Source organism: Fusarium musae, chromosome 6 (assembly GCF_019915245.1).
Source record: "Fusarium musae strain F31 chromosome 6, whole genome shotgun sequence".
Taxonomy (NCBI): Eukaryota; Fungi; Ascomycota; class Sordariomycetes; order Hypocreales; family Nectriaceae; genus Fusarium; species Fusarium musae.
The window spans coordinates 489,670-509,697 of record NC_058392.1 but is presented as its reverse complement, the minus strand read 5'-3'; the positions used below and the strand labels follow the sequence as shown (position 1 = coordinate 509,697).

At 46.1% G+C, this 20,028-nt stretch overlaps 6 protein-coding genes across 6 annotated transcripts; 3 read left to right on the top strand and 3 right to left on the bottom strand.

The window, feature by feature from the left end:
* Window positions 1–492: 492 nt before the first annotated feature.
* Window positions 493–2,596, top strand: J7337_008026 (uncharacterized protein; the record flags this gene model as incomplete). The annotated part of the gene is made up of 4 exons (XM_044825652.1): window positions 493–974; window positions 1,022–1,529; window positions 1,653–1,920; window positions 1,971–2,596. 4 exons carry the CDS (start codon window positions 493–495, stop codon window positions 2,594–2,596), a joined length of 1,884 nt encoding a protein of 627 aa, XP_044678569.1.
* A 4,976-nt stretch (window positions 2,597–7,572) lies between these two features.
* On the top strand, window positions 7,573–9,231 carry J7337_008025 (uncharacterized protein; the record flags this gene model as incomplete). The annotated part of the gene is made up of 1 exon (XM_044825651.1): window positions 7,573–9,231. The coding sequence occupies one exon, from the start codon at window positions 7,573–7,575 to the stop codon at window positions 9,229–9,231; it is 1,659 nt and encodes a 552-aa protein (XP_044678568.1).
* A 1,543-nt stretch (window positions 9,232–10,774) lies between these two features.
* Window positions 10,775–12,471, bottom strand: J7337_008024 (uncharacterized protein; the record flags this gene model as incomplete). The annotated part of the gene is made up of 3 exons (XM_044825650.1): window positions 10,775–10,803; window positions 10,928–12,107; window positions 12,166–12,471. The coding sequence occupies 3 exons, from the start codon at window positions 12,469–12,471 to the stop codon at window positions 10,775–10,777; spliced, it is 1,515 nt and encodes a 504-aa protein (XP_044678567.1).
* Window positions 12,472–12,818: 347 nt separating this feature from the next.
* J7337_008023 (uncharacterized protein) lies at window positions 12,819–14,393 on the bottom strand (the record flags this gene model as incomplete). The annotated part of the gene is made up of 1 exon (XM_044825649.1): window positions 12,819–14,393. The coding sequence occupies one exon, from the start codon at window positions 14,391–14,393 to the stop codon at window positions 12,819–12,821; it is 1,575 nt and encodes a 524-aa protein (XP_044678566.1).
* Window positions 14,394–15,005: 612 nt separating this feature from the next.
* J7337_008022 (uncharacterized protein) lies at window positions 15,006–16,932 on the bottom strand (the record flags this gene model as incomplete). The annotated part of the gene is made up of 3 exons (XM_044825648.1): window positions 15,006–15,957; window positions 16,003–16,384; window positions 16,431–16,932. The coding sequence occupies 3 exons, from the start codon at window positions 16,930–16,932 to the stop codon at window positions 15,006–15,008; spliced, it is 1,836 nt and encodes a 611-aa protein (XP_044678565.1).
* Window positions 16,933–17,937: 1,005 nt separating this feature from the next.
* On the top strand, window positions 17,938–19,861 carry J7337_008021 (uncharacterized protein; the record flags this gene model as incomplete). The annotated part of the gene is made up of 3 exons (XM_044825647.1): window positions 17,938–18,023; window positions 18,070–18,092; window positions 18,141–19,861. The coding sequence occupies 3 exons, from the start codon at window positions 17,938–17,940 to the stop codon at window positions 19,859–19,861; spliced, it is 1,830 nt and encodes a 609-aa protein (XP_044678564.1).
* Between the last annotated feature and the right edge of the window lie 167 nt (window positions 19,862–20,028).

Sequence of the window (20,028 nt, the reverse complement as noted above, 5' to 3'; positions counted from 1 at the left end):
AACCCCTGCCATCAAGGATCATCTCGAGTCTTACCCCATTCATACCAGTGCAGTGGACCAGAATAAAACGGCCTTGCCAATTAGATCAACAGTCTAGGACTTTTGGGCTGCAGGCTTCCGGCGAGGCAACCTGTGCGAGAGGGAGAAGTGAGATGAGGTGAAACGGATGTCCGACGGGGTCTCTCCCTTGTTTCTGTTTCCATTAATATAACACTGCCTGCTTATGCCCTTCTGTTTCTTCTCACTTGACCATACATACTTAATTATTGTCAAACCTGCCGGGTTAATCCACTCCTTCAATCGTCTGTCAACAACACTCCTTTGACCTTGCTTGTTTCATCTGTATTACAACCCTTCGCATAAAATATCCCTTTAATCTCACCCTGTAAGTTTAAGTTCCGAAACATCTTCAATGGCATCAATCTTTATGCACACAACCTAACGGCTCCAGAATCTACTCCATTTCTTTTTTCTTAAAAGCGCATCGCAAAAATGGGAGATAATAACCACATCGGCGAAGCTGGTCTTCACCATCTTCCTCTGCGCATGCGAGACGCAACGCTCTCCAAATTCCCCTCTTTAAACCAACGAAATGGCAAAAAAGTCCCTGAGAGCTTGCACTTCACCCCCGGGGCCTTTCGTCTCAGATCGCCGACCGAGTCGTCGATGAGTAGTATTTCTTCGGCGAATGTGCCTGATTCTGCGACGACGCATTCGCTTTCTACGCTGGCTAGTCCGATAAGTACCACGTATGCGAGCTCGATCCAGGAGCAGTTTGCTGCTGCGACGCTGGATGGGTCGAGGCCTGCGAGTCGGATCTGCCATCGACATAATCCGTCGAGTGGGACTTGCTCGACGTTTGTTAATGAAGATGAGGACGCGATTATTACGGGATATCCTGAGTTTGATATCAAGATTAGGAATCTGAATGAGGCGCATGGGAGACCTATTGTGCAAGAGGTTAGGCCTGAGAGGTGAGTGTTCCGATGGTTCCGTGCGATCGTGTCGCTTACGGTCGCAGCCCCAGTACGGAGTCCTTTATCAAAGAGGAGAGGGTTCTTACGCCAACGACAGAGTCGCATCGCACGGATGATGTTTCTAATGATGATGAAGACGATTCTGAAGAAGTGTCGCAAGAGGATGCAAACTCGGTGCTCAATTACGCACTTCAGGTCATCTACGGCGTCGATCTTAATGACGTCTCAATCCCTCAAGACAAGGTCCAAAGCCTCGTATCCAACTTTACCCATGACATAAGTCAGCATATTTGGCAATCTGCTTCAGATGGTCAATTGTCGCACACAATGTCAACATCGAGCTCTTCCTCTACACCCTCGCAAGACGCTAATGGCGATCGTCGGGGCGGAAAGAGGAAGAAGCAAGGGAGGCGTGAAGACGACGGTGAGGAGTTTAGCGATGGTGAAGGGTCGGGATACTTGCCGACCAAGCGCTCGAGACCGAATCCTAAAGAGGATGAGAATCTTCGATTAAGTTGTCCGTTCCGAAAGAGGAATCCTCATCGGTTCAATGTGAGGGATCATCATAGCTGCGCGATGACTTATTTCCCCAAGTTCGCTGAGCTCAGGTTGGTCAAATCCTCCTCTTCTACAAGAGTCCTACTGAGATTTTGAAGGCAACATATTGTTAAACAGCACAAGCGCGATGATCCATCTGCTTTCGTCTGCGACCGCTGTAGCCGCGACTTTTCTACGCGCAAAGAACTACGTGATCATCAACGTTTGCCGAAGGAGTACATGTGCGACATTGCTGATGCTGATGCTGAGAGTGGTATCGATCCCCAGACTGCCACAAAGCTGTTAAGCAGAAAGCGGGCGAGTGGTACTTCACCAGAGGCTCAGTGGAAGGAGATCTGGAACATTGTGTTTCCCGATGATGACGATAGTGATGTCCGACCATATGGTAAGTACTCATCGCTCGTGGCTTTCAAGGATAGATGCTTATTCTTGCAGAATACACACCGGTGATTGAACACTTCGAAGTCGAAGCCAAGTACCGCGAAGCATTCGACCAGCTCAAATACTCCCTCCTCGACAAAATCTCCAACCCCGCCACCCTCGAAACCCTCTCCACAAAATTCTACCAATGCTTCATCGAGACTCTAGACCAATGCATCGCCAACGCCCAAAGCATGCCCTACACAAACCGCAGCAACAAAAAGAACGACATCCTCCGCTCCCAAACAACACAAAGCGTCCGCAAGCCCCGCGGTATAATGCCCCGCCCCGATTCCGGCGTTGTAATGGACGATGGGTCTGAAGAGAGCGGGAGTGTTATGCTGGGGCATAGGGATAGTGTGAGAACTGTTAGGACTGCGTTGCGGGGAAGTCAGGTTCCGGAGACTGTTAATGAGATAGTTCCTGCTACGGGGTTTGAGGGGCTGATGATGGGGATGGATGGGGCGGATGTGCAGGCTTGGAATAACGGGGTTATGTATCCGCAGATTATGCCTGAGCAACTTATTCCCACGGGGGGTATGACGCCGCAGACGGAGTTTGTGAATTGGGGACAGATATATCCTGGTTTTACGTTGGGGAATGGTGTCAATGGGTTTACGGGGTTTAATGGACAGCAGTAATGAAGGCTGGGCTGGGCTGTGCCTGATGGACAATACTTCTTGTATATGATTTTGCTTGACGATGAGACTATGATCTCGATAATTTACTTACTTCTCGCATGATAAAACCTGAAATACCTGCCTATTCCTAGTTAAACAAACATGGTGCTATTACGCCAGTTCTGAAAAAGGATACCCTAAAATCTAGCTATAGAGTTTACTCAGATTATATCCAAGGACGTATAGCAACAGGCTTGAGCCCTGTCTGGATTTTAATATTGTCGCTGACGATGCTGTTAGTCACTATTCACCTCATTATTGTGAAGGTCGGTCAGTTTTACGGGTATTTGAAAGTCTGAGACCACAGTGCCGTATCAGCTTTACGTTGCAGCAATTACCTAGATTTCATAGTATACTGTCCAAGTTGTGAGCTATTTACAGTTGAGGCTTATGGCTAGGAGCTTAAATCAGCACAGAGAACCTGAGATGAACCATGGCTTGTACGTTTCGACTGTCGTAGCTCCCATTTCAGCCGCCCACTCGGCCTGCTTCTCTACGAGAAAGTGTCACGACAAGAGTGAGGCGAGGGAAATTGGGATAAATTCTATTAAAAATGATACTGGGTAAACCGGAGTGCCCGGAGAAAAATCCCAGTACAACTGATCGTACTACACCCCCAGCTCTGAAGCGACACCACTCTCTTGACCTCTCTAGCATGTATTGCGATATCCAGCGCCATAGTTGTTGATATCAAAGCCCGGGTTGTTTCCAGCAGCAGCCTGTCCGGCCGCCCTGCATTTGTCATAAAAATCAGAGCCACTAATAGCACCGTTGTAATTCTCATTGCAGGTCTGGCTACTGCTATCATATGTTCCCTGATAGCTACATTAGTGTAACATTCTTCGAAGTTTCTTAGGAGATATATACCTTGCCTGGATATTCACTGCAGATAAGTTTCTGCATTAAGGTTCAGGTTTTAGAAAAAGCTTTAGCTCTTAAGCTATAAAAGTAAAAGATATTAATAAATATATATAAGTAATATACTTATTACTTTTATAATTACTTAAAGTCTTATTTTTAATTAAAAAGTTAAATAATTTAATAATTAATTTTAAAAATATATAAATAAATAGCTATTATTTATTTATAAAAATAATTAAATTAAAATATATAAAATATATATAAAATAAATTATTTATTAAAAATAAATTTATTAATTTAAAATAATATTTTTAAAATAACTTTTATTATAATTATATTTATATAATAAGTAATTAATAAGTAATTTTAATTACTTTTTTATTTTTTAATATATTTTATATTATATAATATTATAAATTTATTTTAAAAGTTATAATTAAATATTAATAATAAAAATAATTATAAAAAACTTTTTAAAAATATTTTAAAAAATAATATTAAAAATATTATTTTTATAAGTTTTATTTATTTTATTTATAATATTTATAAAAATAATTATAAAAATTAAAGTTATTAAAAAATAATTTCTTAATATAATTTAAAAGTATTATTAAATAATAAAATAATAATAATTAATAAAGTAAATTAAATTTAAATTTAAATATATTATATAGTAAATTTATAAAAAAAAGTATATTTTTTTTATTTTTTTAATAATAAGTTAAATAGTAAATAATAAAAAAAAAGTTAAATAAGCTAGTAGTATTAAGTAAAAAAGCTTATTAAAGATTTAGTTATAATTAAAATTAGGTTTTTAATTAAATAAAGCTTTATTAAATAAGTTATAAAGGTTTTAAATATTAAAGGCAGATAAGTTTTATATAATACTAATTAGACGCCTATATATCACTAGGATGTACGCGGGTGCAGCAGTTATGACTGCTGTGGTCCTTGCTATTATCAGAGGTGTTAGTTTAGTACTATAATAAGGAAGTTAACTTACGCCTGGATGGCTCTAGTAAGGAGGAAGGCACAAACGAGAGACTTGATATTTGCCATTCTGTGTCGTTATTATCTGAGAGAATAATGTAAAGGTGAGTAAGAGTAATAGAAGAAATATTGTTAAGTAAAGGCGAGAAATAGGTATTTATATTCTCCTATAATGTATCAAGGTTCATAGCTGGTCATATTAAACCTTTTCTATTAACTCTATTGACCTCAAAGTTCGGTTACTATCTTACTCACCGACAGTCCTGACTTGTAGGTAAGGTCTAAGCACCAGTATTAATGAGGGCCAGGCTGGCTAGCAGTCAGTGTCTGTAGCCTAAAGAGAAGACATACACAGCCCGCATATTTGAGATTCTGTTTTGTTATGAAGCCCACTGGTATATACTGTCTTTCCCTGGCCTAGGTATGGATATCACAGCGCCGTAGGCTAGGCCGCAGAGATTAAATAAATTAACTTGGCCCAAAAGTAAAGGAAACAGCGCATACATGGATACATATCTGGGATCTCCATAATGCGGGCGCAAAACTCGGCTGCATCGGTCCATCTTGCTCAGGATTGCCCCATCTTGTGCTGGAAAGAGTCAAAGGCCAGACATCAAAGTTTAAGGCGAAGTGGGCCTCACCTGGCATGACAATCTCGTGTTGTTTCAGGATGCTAGAGGTCTCGTATTCGTGGGTGGGAACTCTACTAGAAGAATGATCCACCAAAAAGTTTCGCGGCTAGAGTGATGTGATATCTAGATGTTATACAACTGTTGCTGTCGTCTTCTCCTGTAGAAGTAACCGTTTCAAGTAGGAGGGCGCTGTTGATGAGCCATCTCAGTTAATGTTTCATTAGGACATTTGCATTGAAAGGATGAGATCCATCGATAGCAAAAACATCTATGACCACCGAGGAGAATACAGAGATCGAGGAAGGACTTACCAGCACAAAGTAAATAGTGAGGACGAAGTCGGTGAGCCTGCATAATCTTTACAAACTACCGTATTTACTCAACCATTTGGAACAGGGCTTGTGGGCCGCGGGAAGCTTGCATCACCTCGTGGGTCTGTTTATCAGTTACATAAGGGCCTTTCAGAGAGGCTTATACCCTTTAGCCACTAGCTCTTCATATGGCTTAGTCGAGTAAATACGGTAGGTCGGACCAGAACGTGCAACGGGTCCTGCGGCCGAGCATGCGGCTCGATAATTCAGGTCAGGGTTTTTCTGTCATCCCCTGCTTTCTGACACCTTGAGGGTGATGCGGGGGGGGGGGGCCTGTAATCAACAGGGTGACAGAAAGATAATCAACAGGGTGACAGAAAGATCCTTGGCGTGACTTCGCGCAACACAATAAAGGAAGTCTTTCGAATTTGCCGTGTCAGTCGAACCTTTTATATTGGGCCGGTAGTCTGCAGTGTCGGTCTCAGCTCTAGAGAGACCGGGTTTACGTATCACTTTTGGCTCCAATTACGAGAGGGTTCAAAAATTGGAGGGACAGTGACTCGATAACATCGTGGCCGGCTACAGTCCGAATTAAATATCGCTTCCCGAAGGAAAATCTCGGATCCACGGCATCAGAGAGTTTGGGACCCCTGGTAGGTACCCGCGGTCTATCTTTCGACCATACCGGCTACATCACGAGCCTCTTAGGTCATGGATCTCCGTCTGATAGCGAAACGGCCAGGATGATTGATGGTTCTTGAGTGAGGCGGCAGTAGCAGGCGACCTGAGGGTAGGGAGAAGGGCTGATCGGTGTAATGCGTCCAAGTTTTAGGTTTCCTACATTTCAAAATGCATGCCGAGTTAACAGTTCCTACAAGTTGTCGGCTTGTATATGTGTTATGAGTGAGTTTCGTGCCTTGCGACGGCATGAGGGTGCATAACACTGATCCAAGCAGGACGAAGTACTGGGCGATTACCGAAAGCAAATAGCGACGGAAAGAACAGAAAGATTCAGAGGAAATCTCGGCTAAAATAGAGATCCGCGGTGTTCGTCACCTTTATGCCCGTTGCTTTGACTCCCAATATGTGCCCCTCGGCCGAAAGGACTTCAAATGGCCACTGGGGATCTCTGAATTCCCGCACTACTCAAAAAAGACAATCTATAATATTAGCTTCGGGCTGCAAAGTAATCCAGATGCAGCAAAGTCCTATACTGTTGGCTTTGAGCTGCTAAAACCCTGAAACCGTAGCGGTGCGCCAGGACATCGGAGTCATTATAGTAGCTTCCACACTGTTGACATGCAACACCCGCAACGCCAAGTCTTTCCATTATGACGCATGCGTAACTCTCCCACCGATTGCTACATGATCTACAGCGGGCCGGGCCGATCAGACTCAAGACCCAATCTTGCGAGCTTGTTACTCGGTTTGCTGCAACGTTTCAGCCGACCCCAACTGACTGGAGGCTACCCCGCTCTGCCCTGCGACTGGTCAAGGGTGGATTGATAGTTTCAACGGCTCAAGCATCCCAATTCAGCGACGGCTGTAAGTCTGAGTCTGGCTGAAGCAGTTAAGGCCTATTACTTTGTTGGGGGTCGAAAAGCCCAGGTTAACTGTGTAACTTGGATTGCTTGTCCTATGTTTCAGGGCTTTGGAGTGAGCAGTTTAGAGGTATATAGGGCTAAGAGCGATATGGCAAGCTGAAATATTCAGCCGTTCCAAAACCGGCCAGCAGCAGCCACACGGTCAGGGCTAAAGCACCTCTTTGGAAGCTGAACATCTCCAAACAGTTAGACCTGCAACTGGCTTGTGATCAAAGGGCATCCGGTGTGATAACTCCGCATGTATTTTCAGCTGCTCAAACTCTCAGACGCGCAGCTGACCTAGGTATATAACGATCTAGCCAGCTATAGATTCTGCAGTATCTCGTTTTTAGAAGTGCCGAGTCGCTAGTGCGGCTGTGGCTTGCGTAGTCGCAGTATACCCGTCCAATGAGGAATGGAACTTTGGTCAATATGTCTCAGTCGACCACTTCACATTCTTAGAGCAATGGCGCCGGGAAACCACTATAAAGTGTCCCAATGACCCGATAATAAATTATATCGTTCCTCTACAAGTTATTTTGTATTCACTTCACCTCATCATGGATCTTCAGAATCTGTCCGCAGCAGAGCTCGTCCAGAAGTTCGACAATGATCGAACAAACACTACCCTCGCTGAAGAAATTCACCGTCGAACAATCGACCCATCCCTCAACGGTGAACTCTTCCAAGAGATTAAGAATCTCAAGGACTCTATCGAAGGAGTCCCCAAGTCTCCGCGCGACGAGTTTGTAAGACCTCGACCTGGCCCTAAAACATGGGAAAATTGCATCGGGCAACAAAAATGCACCCCCAAATTCTTGCGCTATCCCAAGGGGCTACCAGACCTTGTTCAAGCTGTTAAAGATGGCAGAGAACAGAAACTCAATGTTAGAGCTGTGGGCTCGGGACATTCCTTCTCGAATATTTGTCCTACTGATGGAATTCTACTCGATCCTCATGGCATGAACAAGTTCTTGAAGTTAAACTCTGAGACTTTGAAAGAGCCTCCTAAAGCTTCAGATCATGTTTCTGTTGAGAGTGGAATCACGATCAAGGATTTGAACTCGCAGCTTGATAAGATGGGGAAAGCTCTCGCGACTATGGGGGCGTATGATGGACAGACTCTTGTCGGAGCTATAACGACTGGTACCCATGGCAGTGGTAAAGATTCTGGAAATCTTGCCAGCCTTGTTCGAGCTATCATCCTTGTTTCAGAAACTGGAAAAGTTTATCAGATTGAGCCAAAGGATGGAATCACTGATCCTGCCAAGTTCGTCCCGGGCGATGCTCAGGAACTGAAGCAGGATGATGATTGGTTCCAAGCCGCACTCATCTCAATGGGCTGTTTAGGTCTTGTCTACTCTTACATCATCGAAGTGGTGCCCACGTTCTTCCTAAGCGAAGTCCGCTCATTAACAACTTGGCAAGACTACAAGACCCAACTTGCAGGTGGTCTTGCTTCTGCACCTTTGCAAAATCACTACTTCGAGATTGACCTGAACCCTTATGAGACACTCGGCCGAAACATCGCCGTCACCACCATCCGCACAGTCTCAAACGCTACAAAACGCGAAGGCAGTCGTGGTTTCGACAACTGGCTCGCTGGCCTCCTCGCCCAACACCACTGGGTCGAAGACATTCTCGTCTGGATCCTCAACCGCTGGCCACTCCACAGCCCCGGCATAATCACCACCGCCATGAAGAGCCTCCCCGTGAAGCACTACATCGACAAGAGCTTCAAAGTCCTCAACATCGGCGCCGTCGACGACGTAAAAGCGTACGCCATGGAACTATCTTTCGACGCCAACAAGGACATTGTCTCCATCGTGGATCGTATCCTCGCGCTGTTCCAAAAGGCGGCTGCTGAGAAGAAGTGGTTTTTGGCTGGGCCGTTTGCTTTGAGGTTTGTTAAAGAGTCTAATGCGTTTTTGGCACCGCAGCAGGGGAGGACGACGATGATGGTGGAGATGGATATGTTGTTTGGGGTCAAGACTGGGGAGGAGTTGTTGAAGTTTATGAGACAGGAGCTGTGTGAGGGAGAGGACGGAAAGGGTGTTAGGGTTCATTGGGGGTTGGATCTGGATACGGTTGTGAAGAGAGATTTGGAGAGGATGTATCCTGAGTCCGCAAGGTGGTTGGCTGTTTATAAGGAGCTGAACTCGACGGGAATTTGGAATAGTCCTTTCACGGCGCGTCTAGGGATTTCTATGCCTATGTAAGTAGTACATCTTCTGAGTTTGGACTGCCAGGTTTGCCTTGTTTGGGTCTGAACAAATGTCAGATCATAAAGAATCTTCTCAGCTTATTTTTTACTCGAAGGTCATGGAAGAGATAGAGGATATATATGTATACACTTAAAAACTATATTTAAAAAATATCATAGCAAGAGAATATCATTAGACCTATAACCTGTTGGAAGAAACTCGCCCAGGATCTCCACAGGAAGACATCCCTGTAGTAGACCATCCTCACCGTCATCCATTTCGTTGGAGTCCAACAGAATGAAACAATCTCCAATAACTTCATATGAAGGCTCCGAATTAATTCCGATCTTACCCATCGGCCGCAACACAAACGGACTGTTACCACCGGGCAGAATTCTTATCTCATCCCCTACTGCCATTGATCCTGGTCCAAATCCCATTCTGTGGTCCTCTGTAATGAAAAACACCCTCCCTTCAATGGTAAGCCTCATCTCTGTGTCGAATGACCTCACCTCATCCAACTCAGCATCGAGCACAACTACTTTCGACAAAAGCTCTTTCCAAAGCTCGCCATTCACCGCTGGATTTATATCGCAGATCTGTGGTAGTAGGCAAGATACAAACCAGTTATGAAGTAGTCTGATCTCAGATTGACGAAGTCGGCGAAACTTCTCAGGTGACTCCTCATATATGTTTCCGACAAGAGCTCTAACAAAACTCACAGCAGAATCTGGCTCTATTAGCCTTAGCTTCTGCGCAACTAGTACCCACTGACTGATCGTAAAAATGCGGGAGGCCGCATCAACCCAGGTGAGCAACCTCTCAGTACACTTGCTAACAGTAGCAATGAACTTTGAGCTTACAGGAAAGGCATCTTTGATTTCTCCGAACCCTTCATCTTGTCCTTGACCCCTGAATTTCAGAAACGGTTTTTTGTAGGAGCGTCCTTTTGGTTGACCTTTATATCTAAGATATCGCATCCCTGTTGTTGAGCCCATGAAAACAACAGCCTTTGAAAACAGCGCCCCAAAGTCATCATATTCACTGGTGCTGCTAGTTCTGAGCGACGGGTTGTTGCGGTGTAAATCTATGAGGCGTTTGCAAGCGTCTCTGGCCTGCTGCACTCCTCGAATTGCACTAGGCTGAGTCAAGGGGTCCTGAACCCATGAAGCCAAATGCATTAGATGAGAAAGTCGAGTTAGCAGCTCCTCATTGGCAGGTATTCCCTGGTGATAATTAAATGCCATAGAAACGTCCGAAATCCTGTCTTCCTCCATGACGATAGTTGCTATATTCATCAGTGGCTGCAGTGAAACCCTAGCGAAAAACTGGTTGGTGATGTGTTGTGTCACTGTATAAAGTGCTCTGCGCATGTCGTGGATCCACTTCTGAGAAGCATTCCTAGATGTGATAGTCTCGATAGTGGGATGCTCGCACTTCTCTGCCACGATCTCCTCTTTCTCTTCGTCTGATATTAGTAAACCACGTGTTCTGTGCCGCGCTATTTCGAGATTCTGCACTTTGTTCAGCCAAAATTCAAGGGCCCTTCTGCAGTAAATCATCGAGCAGCACCTGAGAATCTCCAGTCTGTACCCCGTTCCAGAAGATGGCGTCAGTGGTAGGGATGAGTATGCTTCAATTATTGTCGCAATTGATGTGCTAGACCAGAATTTTGGGCCATCTTTCTGAAGATTCAAGTACAGTGATTTACAATCAAAGATGGCTCGTCTCGTCGGAGGATCGGGACTTTCAATATTCATCCACTCTGACCCATGGATTGTTGACAGAATCCTCTCGTAGGCAATTAGACCATCAACAATGCGTTCTGGGATCGGTCTCCTTTTCCCGCTTTCTATCTCTTCGTAGAGACTATGCATGTCTGTTGTTACAGTCTCCCAGTACTCGTATTCGCGGTCAATCAATGCGATCCGCCAACGCGAGAAAGTCTTGTACGTCCCTTCGAGCTGCATGCGCCGACGATCGGGCTCTTCCATCGCAACACTCCAATCGGGGATCCATGATGGAATACCGCCACTGTTTTTCCTTTTCATGTCGCCGGAAAGTGCTGTCAGCGAGCCACTGTGCTTGATGAGATCAATGACGGTGCTTCGATAGACTTGAACTGTGCTCAGTAAATAATTTGGCTTGATCGTTTTGATGTCCTGTGCAAGGCCCAGTAGAGCAAATACTTTGTCTCGGTCGTCGGTGGCCTTGCGGCTTGAGAACTCCTGTAAAAGTGACAGAAGGGTAGTTTCTTTTCCGTCTGCCCACTCCATACGTAGTCGTTCAATCTCAAATATCTGCTTCGAAAGCACTGGCAGGACTTTCGCGTGCTCTCTTTCGATGCCTAGGAATAGCTCAGATCCTGTATCTTGTCGGCCCCAGCCCAAGCCATCACACGTATTTGCTGCGTGCGCAAATACTACCCATGGCACTTTGACATTGCCATATTGGACAAATACTTGAGACGTAACTGTGGCCTCTTGAATAACCCACACACGCTGCCACCATTGACTGTTGATGAATCGTCGAACAAGTTCAAACAGTTTTAACCGAGATGAAGCCTTTCCATCCGCAATACACCTAATCGTTGCCCTATATCTATCAATGTCTGATAGGGCTCGTATGACGCAGATAGTGCAAAACGAATACCACTCTGCCTGTCTGCACATCGTCTCCCAAGAATTGCGAAACAGAGTGATCAAAGAATCATCCTGGTCATCATTCGAGAATTGTATGGGAGCGAGCAAACACTTTGTTGCATAGTTCTTAGGGATCCTATGGTAAGAGCCATGACCCAAGAACACAACAACGTGTTGTGCAGAGGCGTAAATGTCACGCATCATTGCAACTTGGGAACTTCTTTCACCAATATCGCATTGGTTGATACACTATAAAAATTAATTACTATCTTACATATTAAGTCAAAGACAAGAAAGAAGTCCTCACCAAAGCATCAATCCAAATCAGAACAGAATTCCTCTCCTCCCTGAGATGACGAATAGCACAAGCGAGATTAATGCTGATATCATGGTCATGTCCATCGATTTGAATAGTCTCCGTGGCCCGGGACGATCCCCAAACGTAGGACAGCGCTGAATAAGATTGCGGCGCACGACTCTCGAGCTTGGTGTACTTGAAGGCACACGAAATTGGATCTTGCCACTTGTCATTATAGATAAGAGCCAGACGTATTTCCCGATTATATAGATCGCGTCGGTACAGCGCAGGGGCTGGCGGAGCGTCTGGAGGCATAATCGATAACGAGATGAATATTGGGGGAAAATCATAGAAGCTTTAAACGTGGCGCGTTGATAATGAGAAAGAATGCTCAGGTTGGCCAGAACGCCTTGCTGCCTAACATCATGTTGAAAAGCCTAATGTTCATTTTGTAAGGCCTTCATTGGTTACAATAAAATACCTTTGGTATCTGTTGACGTATTCCCCTTCAGTTATGCATGTAAGCGCCAAGGCAGTCTTCTACTTCGCCTCAGCCATGCAGAGCAAATAGGAATTAAAGGTTAAATACACCAATTACGTTGAGCACATAGCTTTGAGTTACAAAACTCTCTCATTTGCCTATATATATTTACAACCACTTCTCATCTCTTATAGGGAGTATCAGAACTCGCATCGCTATCTTCATCCTCTTCAGAGTCCGTTGCTTCTTTCTCAGACTCGACAGCTTCTTCAGCGACAGCATCCTTCTGCTTCAGAGCATCCTGCACCCAATCATCAACAGCAGCAAGAGCACCATCAGGATCTTCCTGGTGCGTGAGTAAGAATCCCTGAATAGCTGCGGGACTAAGAGCAAGATTTGGAATCTTATCCCTAAACTCCCTCGCCTGGTCCTGCAACGATTTCACCGCCATCTTCTCTGATTCATGATCCACATCCGGAGCGTCGAACATTTGAGTGAAGAGAGCTTCGGCTGCTTCTGACGTAGCAAGCTGGAAGTTGATCGTAAAGTCGATTCTGCCAGGTCGAATAAGAGCTGGGTCAATATTCTCGGTGTGATTCGAAGTCATGACGAGAACGCGTCCTTCTTGAGCTGCTGCACCGTCGATTATGTTGAGCAGACCTGAGAGTGAGAGACGTTCTGCATTCTTCTTCTTTCGTCCTTGAGATCCCATCGTCGCTGTGTCTGCGCCACGTCTCTGAGCTAATCCTGTAGCGTCAATATCTTCAAGCAAGACCATACACGTATACGGCAGCTTTTGGAAGAGAGAGGCAAGGCTATCCTCGTTTATACGTGGGGAATTCAGATTGACCATGTAGATGTCCAGACCCATGAGACCAGCTGCCGCCAGAGTTAGACTTGTTTTGCCGGTACCGGGAGGTCCTGAGAAGAGATATCCGCGACGATATGGTATGCCCCTTGTCGCATACCAGTGCTTGGTCTGACGATCGAGGTACCGGCGAAGGTCCTTGACAAGCTTTTCCTTAATATGTTCATCGAGAGCGATTGTGGACATGGGTCTCGTTGCTTTAGACATGCAGCGAGTCCATGACAACTCATCTTCACTGTAGAGCTTGGTGGCGCGAAAAATACCAGTCTTCCCCTTCTGCTTCTCGGAAAAGTCGATGCGAGCGTTGTAGAGCAGTCGTTTGAGAACCGTGGCGTCTCGGCCAAGGCAGGATATGGCCAGTTTCTCAGGCTGTCGTGGTGTAGATGTATAGTTTGTGCCCTCAAGCGACCTAGTAAACGCCAGCATGCGACCTTCATATCTGAAGAAATGTGTGCCAAAAGCAGGGGTCCAGTACAGAGGCTTAGCATTATTCAATGATGTCGATGATTTCGACCGCATCTCATTGATCTGCCTGCCGACGGGATCATCTTCCTCATCATCATCAACGTCAGGTTTATCATCCTGGTCGTCTGACCAAGTAAAAGAGGAGTTATTCAGTGCAGCGGAAGCTTGGAGGCGATAATTGTCCTGGGAGATGTTGTTTCGCGAGACCCAGTTCATAAGATAATTATACGTTTCATCCTGGGCGTGGATCTCAACGGTGGAGATGAACCGTGCAGTGATTGATTCGGACCAAGATTCAAGAGCGTACTTGATCAGGAACGCGAAGGCGGCGAAATAGGGGAGATATGTCATGCCGGGAAATATCATTTCCAAGAGGCCAATGAATAGGCCTTGGCTCATGATGCTGTCTTGCTGGTCTTCCATCTTGACGGCGTTTTGCCGATTGCTTTGAGATGATCAGATCGTGGGAATTGAACTTATGAACACAGAATTGAGTTCTTGGGAGTCCTTTTTATTTCTTTGCAACTATCTAGAGCCTTGCTGCCTGGTTTCGTGAATGGCATGCGCCGAGTTCACAGACCTGCCATCTTAAGACATGAATACGCGAGAGCCAATCACGTAACAGGAAGCTAGAGGCGATCCAACATTTCGAGATCCGTTATGACCGTGTCACAGGGCTTGGGCAGAGGGAGGCAGCCTTTTGACGGTTTCAAGCCACTCCGTATGAGTCAGAGTTGATAGAACTAGATAGGCAACTATGCTGCTTGCGTACTGTAGTATGTTTTGAGGTGACTGCCGTGAGGCTCTAACTTATTCCCGTCCCCGCACCATGGCCATCTATAGAAACCACCTAATACTTGCACGTGACTATCACTAGAGACTATGCAAATAGAACCAGCGTATTCCAATTAATACATTGAGTCTTATTGGTGAATGATAAAAGCCAATATATACATAATATTAAATTCTTATCCATTCCGCATCAATCGCCAACCCTTTCCTCAATAATTAGAACCGGACTTGACCTGCAAACTATTAGAACAAGCTCATAAACGTCACAACAGCCAGAAGTGTAAGACCAAGTCCTCCAACTCTCATCTCACCAGCAGCATTCCTATCATCCGCCGCCTTCTTCTCCGCGGGTTGTCGTACCTTTGTCAGAGTCACATTGAAAGCGGGACTCTTCACAGCCTCACTAACACCCCCCTCGCCCTCAACAAAGACAAACAGATCCAACGGCAGGTAATCGTACACCATGCGATCTTGCTGGAACCAGGTCTGGCATGTCCCGTCTTTGAAGAACAGTTCACTATCGTACTCTGCATCTGCGGTAGAATTCGTACGGTCGAATACGGCGCGCCATGCTGTTTGGCCTTTTTTGTTCAGGTTGCTGGGATACATGCGTGCGTCAACATAGGGAGTCTCTGCGGAGGCGTTGGACTCGAGGGCGTTGAAGTTGTAGTTTCCGATGTTATTTAGAACATCGAAACCACGGATCTGCCAGCTCTTGATCTTAAGACCAGGGCCGTGGTCCATCGCGAATGTAATGGTTGAGTTGGTCTCCTTGTCCTCGTAGTCACCCGCAAAAGCCTCCTTTGTATCATCACGACCAACCTTTTCAATAGCGGGGAGGAGGTTTTGGAGAACTTTGCTGAGGATGGTGCCGGTGACGTAGGGGTTTGCAGTAGCTTCGAGACCGCCGGACATGATGGAGATGACAATGTCGTAGTCGGGAATGAGGACGGTTTGAGAGTGGTAGAGACCTAGATCACCGCTCTTGGTGTAGATATCGATGAGACGGCCATCGGAGGTTATGTTGTCGCTGCGGAGGATCTCCCAGGGGCCGCCGACTTGGTAGCCCCATGAAGCGGTATTGGCCTCGGGTTTCATCCACTTGCGGGTCTGGACGGGTGTGAGGAACTTGTTGCTGAGGATACCGTCGGCGAGGAGAAGCATATCAGAGACGGAAGAGAAGATGCCACCAGCACTAAAACAGTCAGTAAAAGCTATTCCATCGAAGTATTTGACTTACGAGTCGAAAACAGCAAGAGTAGCGTTCCAGGTTGGCTCCTCTTCAGGAATGAAGAGATCATCCGTGGGAGGAGTCTTGTCGATATAAGTATGCTTCATACCAACAACATCAAGAATATCACGCTTGATGACATCCTCAAAGGGCATGTCCTCAGCAGCCTCGATGACAAGACCTAGTAGAGCATGCCCAACGTTGGAGTAAATGGGATTGGTGAAGGGTGCATAAACCGGAGGTCGAAGGTTGACCTGCTCAAGAAGATCCTTTCTGGTGCAAGGAGTAGTTCCAGGAAGACCAGAGCAGTTAGGGCCTTTACCCTTGGGAACCTCGGGAAGGCCGTATGGCTGCCATGGTGCTGAGCCAACGATGGCAAGATCCTGTGCCACTATTCACGGTTAATTTGGAAAGCTAATTGCGAAAGGGTGACTTACTATCAACACCAACACCAGAAAGATGACTAGCGAGTGATCCAACAGTGATATCCTCCCACTTCAACGAAAAGATACCATCATCCCCAGCCGTCTTATTCAACTCAGGCAAATACTTCAACACCGAAGCCTCCAAATCAATCTTCTCACTAATACGAGCCGCCAAAGCAGTGAAAAGCTTAGAACCACTAGCAATTCGAAAGACAGTATCATCATCTACCTTATCAGTGCCCTCGCCGGGATTAGGTGGTGTCCACTGATACGTAAACAAAGGCTCATCCTCATGAAGAGATTTGACACCAATGGAGAGAGCTGAAGTGTTGAATAAAGCGCCTATTTGAGCATCGAGACCTGCTTTGAGAAGGGATGCTACTTTTTTGACGAGGGAGCTTTGGGAGGGGGATTGAGGTGCTGGGAAGACGGCGCCAAGGGGAGGACAGGCTTTTGCGTCGATGAGAGTGAATGACACAGCAGCTATAGCTGCGATTTTAGATAGAGAGGGCATTATCAAAAGAATGAGAAATCAGCGAAGGATGATTTGTATGTAACCCTCATGATTGATACGTTGGGGACTTCATTTATATACACCTCACATCATCTAAAGCTTATTTCCAATCTCGCATTCCAATGCGTAAATGCTCTCAGCCCTCAAGGCTGAAAAATCTCACTATATTTCGTATATAGCATCTTGCCTTTAATCTCGGACAGTGAGTGCGAGCCAAATGAGGAAAAAGAAACTGTTTTGGAAGGATTTAGCGTCTGACTGCCCCTACGATCTGAGTCCGAGATATGAGTCCGAGCGGACCAATTGGGGATGAGAGGAGGTTGCGTGGAAGGATTGGAGCTTTGGTGGGGTCTGCTGTAAGGCCGAGGCGCTGGGGGTTGATCTGAGGGGAATGGTTGTTGAGGATATTGACAGCCGTTGGTTTTCGTTTCTTCTTTTTTTAAATTACGAGTTTTAACGTTTCATCTCAAGTTTAATTTTATGCGTATTGGTCATTCTAAGTATGAAAGTGAATGGTTTGACACCCAATTTATCCACAACTTGACAATGCCAACGACATCTGCTATAACAACCATCGTCTTGCTGCCCACGTCGTTAACCAAGTCAACATCAGAGGCAATATTTATTATCTTCGTCAATAAATAGAACAGAAAATATCCATCATGAATCACTACAGTATCATCATAGCTACCCGGCTATAGCCTTAATCAGCTTCGCCTCATAGCTGCTGCGCCCCGATCCATTTAGAATCCTCCCCAGCAAACAAGCTCCATACACTGCCGAGGGGCTCTGTAAGCACAGCGTCAAGATCAAGCAAGGATCATCAACACTGCGGGGGAGAAGGATTCAGCCTACGCCCCTACAATTACAGCGGGCACCCAAGCAAATAAAGGCACCACGTTCACCCACGAAGCTCCTTTCATTTCTTGGGCTCGGACTCTTGATCTCGGACTCTTTCTCAACTGAACATCAGCCCTAAGACAGAATTACGTTACTAGTGAAGTCATGTATTCACTCCCGTCGCAATCGCCGCCCAAGGCTTCGGGTCGTAAGGGGAGTAAGAAGGTTCGCACTGGCTGCATCACCTGCAAGTTCGTAAATCATTCTCTAACGTGTATCACTCACTAACAACTTTAGAATTCGCAAAGTAAAATGTGATGGTAAACAATCCCCATTCCTGTTTCCAATCTTGTTCTAACAATATACAGAGGGCAAGCCTTATTGTCTACGATGCATCAAAACAGGTCGTCAATGCGACGGCTACCGTCCCTCCCCCAACTCCTCCCCAGAACCTACATCCCTCTCCCCAGCACCAGGCTTCAACACCCCCCAAGAAGTCCGCGCCTTCGACCACTACCGCCTACGCACTGCAAAAGTCCTCTCCGGCCCCATCGATGCTAATTTCTGGGGCGGCGTGGTCCTCAAGATGAGTTCCACCGAACCAGCTGTTCGACACGCCATCCTCGCTATTAGCAGTCTCCACGAGGCCGTTCAGGTCAAGAGTAGAAGCCTAAAAGAGATTGATACGAGGTTTGCGTTTAAGGAGTATGGAAATGCGATCACGTCGCTGAGGAACTGGGGACAGAGGAGTGAACCGTCTGTTGTGCCGTTGCTGGTTTGTGTGTTGTTTATTTGTGTTGAGTTCTTGATTGATCGCGATACAGCCGCGCAGATGCATATTTGTCAGGGACGGCATATTCTCTCTACGCTTGGGGATGGGAGATCACCGGCTATGGAGATGATTAAGCATTCTCTTGTGCCTGTCTACGCGCGACTGAGTCTTTCCAGCTTTCTCTTTGGTAGTCGACCAGCGCCTATTCCTGCACATCTACGCAGCTGGACCGACATGCCTGCGGTGTTCGCCACCATTGAAGAAGCTCGGTATGCGCTTTATCTTCTTCTAGATGATGCCCTGCAGTTCAGCACAAGCGCTCGAGTTCCGATCTACAATCCGAATACCGAACCAGAAGAGATTCGCAAGCTTCAAAATGAGCAGCAGCGTCTTCTCTCACAATTAAGTCGTTGGCACGCCGCCTTCACAGTGACAACATCAATGAGCCCTCAGTCTCCTTCTCTCGAAAACTCACTAAACGTCCTCCGCATTTATCACCAGTCAACTCTCATCTGGGTCTCCACTGCCTTGGACACAGACGAGATAAAGCTCGACCATTTCATACCCAACTTTGCAAACATCATCACTCTTGCGTCAACCATCATCAGCTCTGTCCCCTCCAACGCGAAACTCGAGCCCTTCAGCTTCGAAACGGAGATTATACCGCCTGTGTACTGGACAGCTATAAAGTGTCGACATCCGCTGCTTCGTCGCGCAGCGCTTAAACTCTTGACGCGGAATCAAATGCGCAATCGCAGGGAGAACCTCTGGCATGCACGCGAAACAGCCGTCATCGCCGCGCGAAGCATTGAGATTGAGGAGTCAGAGCTCGACTACCCTCTTGATCTTGACTTTACAATGGATCCCTTCATCGCTCCGAGCCCCAGCGGTTTGAGCGAAGTATCTGCCGAAGCAAACGCTGCGTTCGACCTGTTTACTTGTGATCCCAAGAAGATCAAAGTCGACATCTCACAACCTCCAAGTCTACCCCCTCCTCCTCCGTCATTCACCGATCCAACACCTGAGGAAATACTCTCTGGTTCACCGTGCAGTTTGGGTTCGAGTCGTTCGTCTCCTACTCCTACGCCCGAACCTGTGTCGCCGATATCCGCAGCGCTTGAAAGTCTCCAGCATTTGGATTCTGCAGCGCTCAAATCCACGAATCTCGAGTCGCCGTATGATGTTTCGGAGAGTAGAAGGATCAAGAATGCCCTTATTGGACCGGCGGAAAATGGTGGTATTTGGGTCACGTTCTTTAGAGATCCTGAGCCGGGGGAGATGTCGTGGAAGGTCACGAGGGAGTTTTTGAGATGTTGAAGTATTTGATGAGTGTCATGATTGAAATGGAGGTTTCTGGATATGCTATTATGTATTATATACCCATGTTTTGTTTGTTTATAGACTTCGTTGTTTTGTGCACCGCATGATGAATTTCTTGAAAGCTGGCTGTTGCTTCCATACAAAGTGCAACATTTCAACGTTAC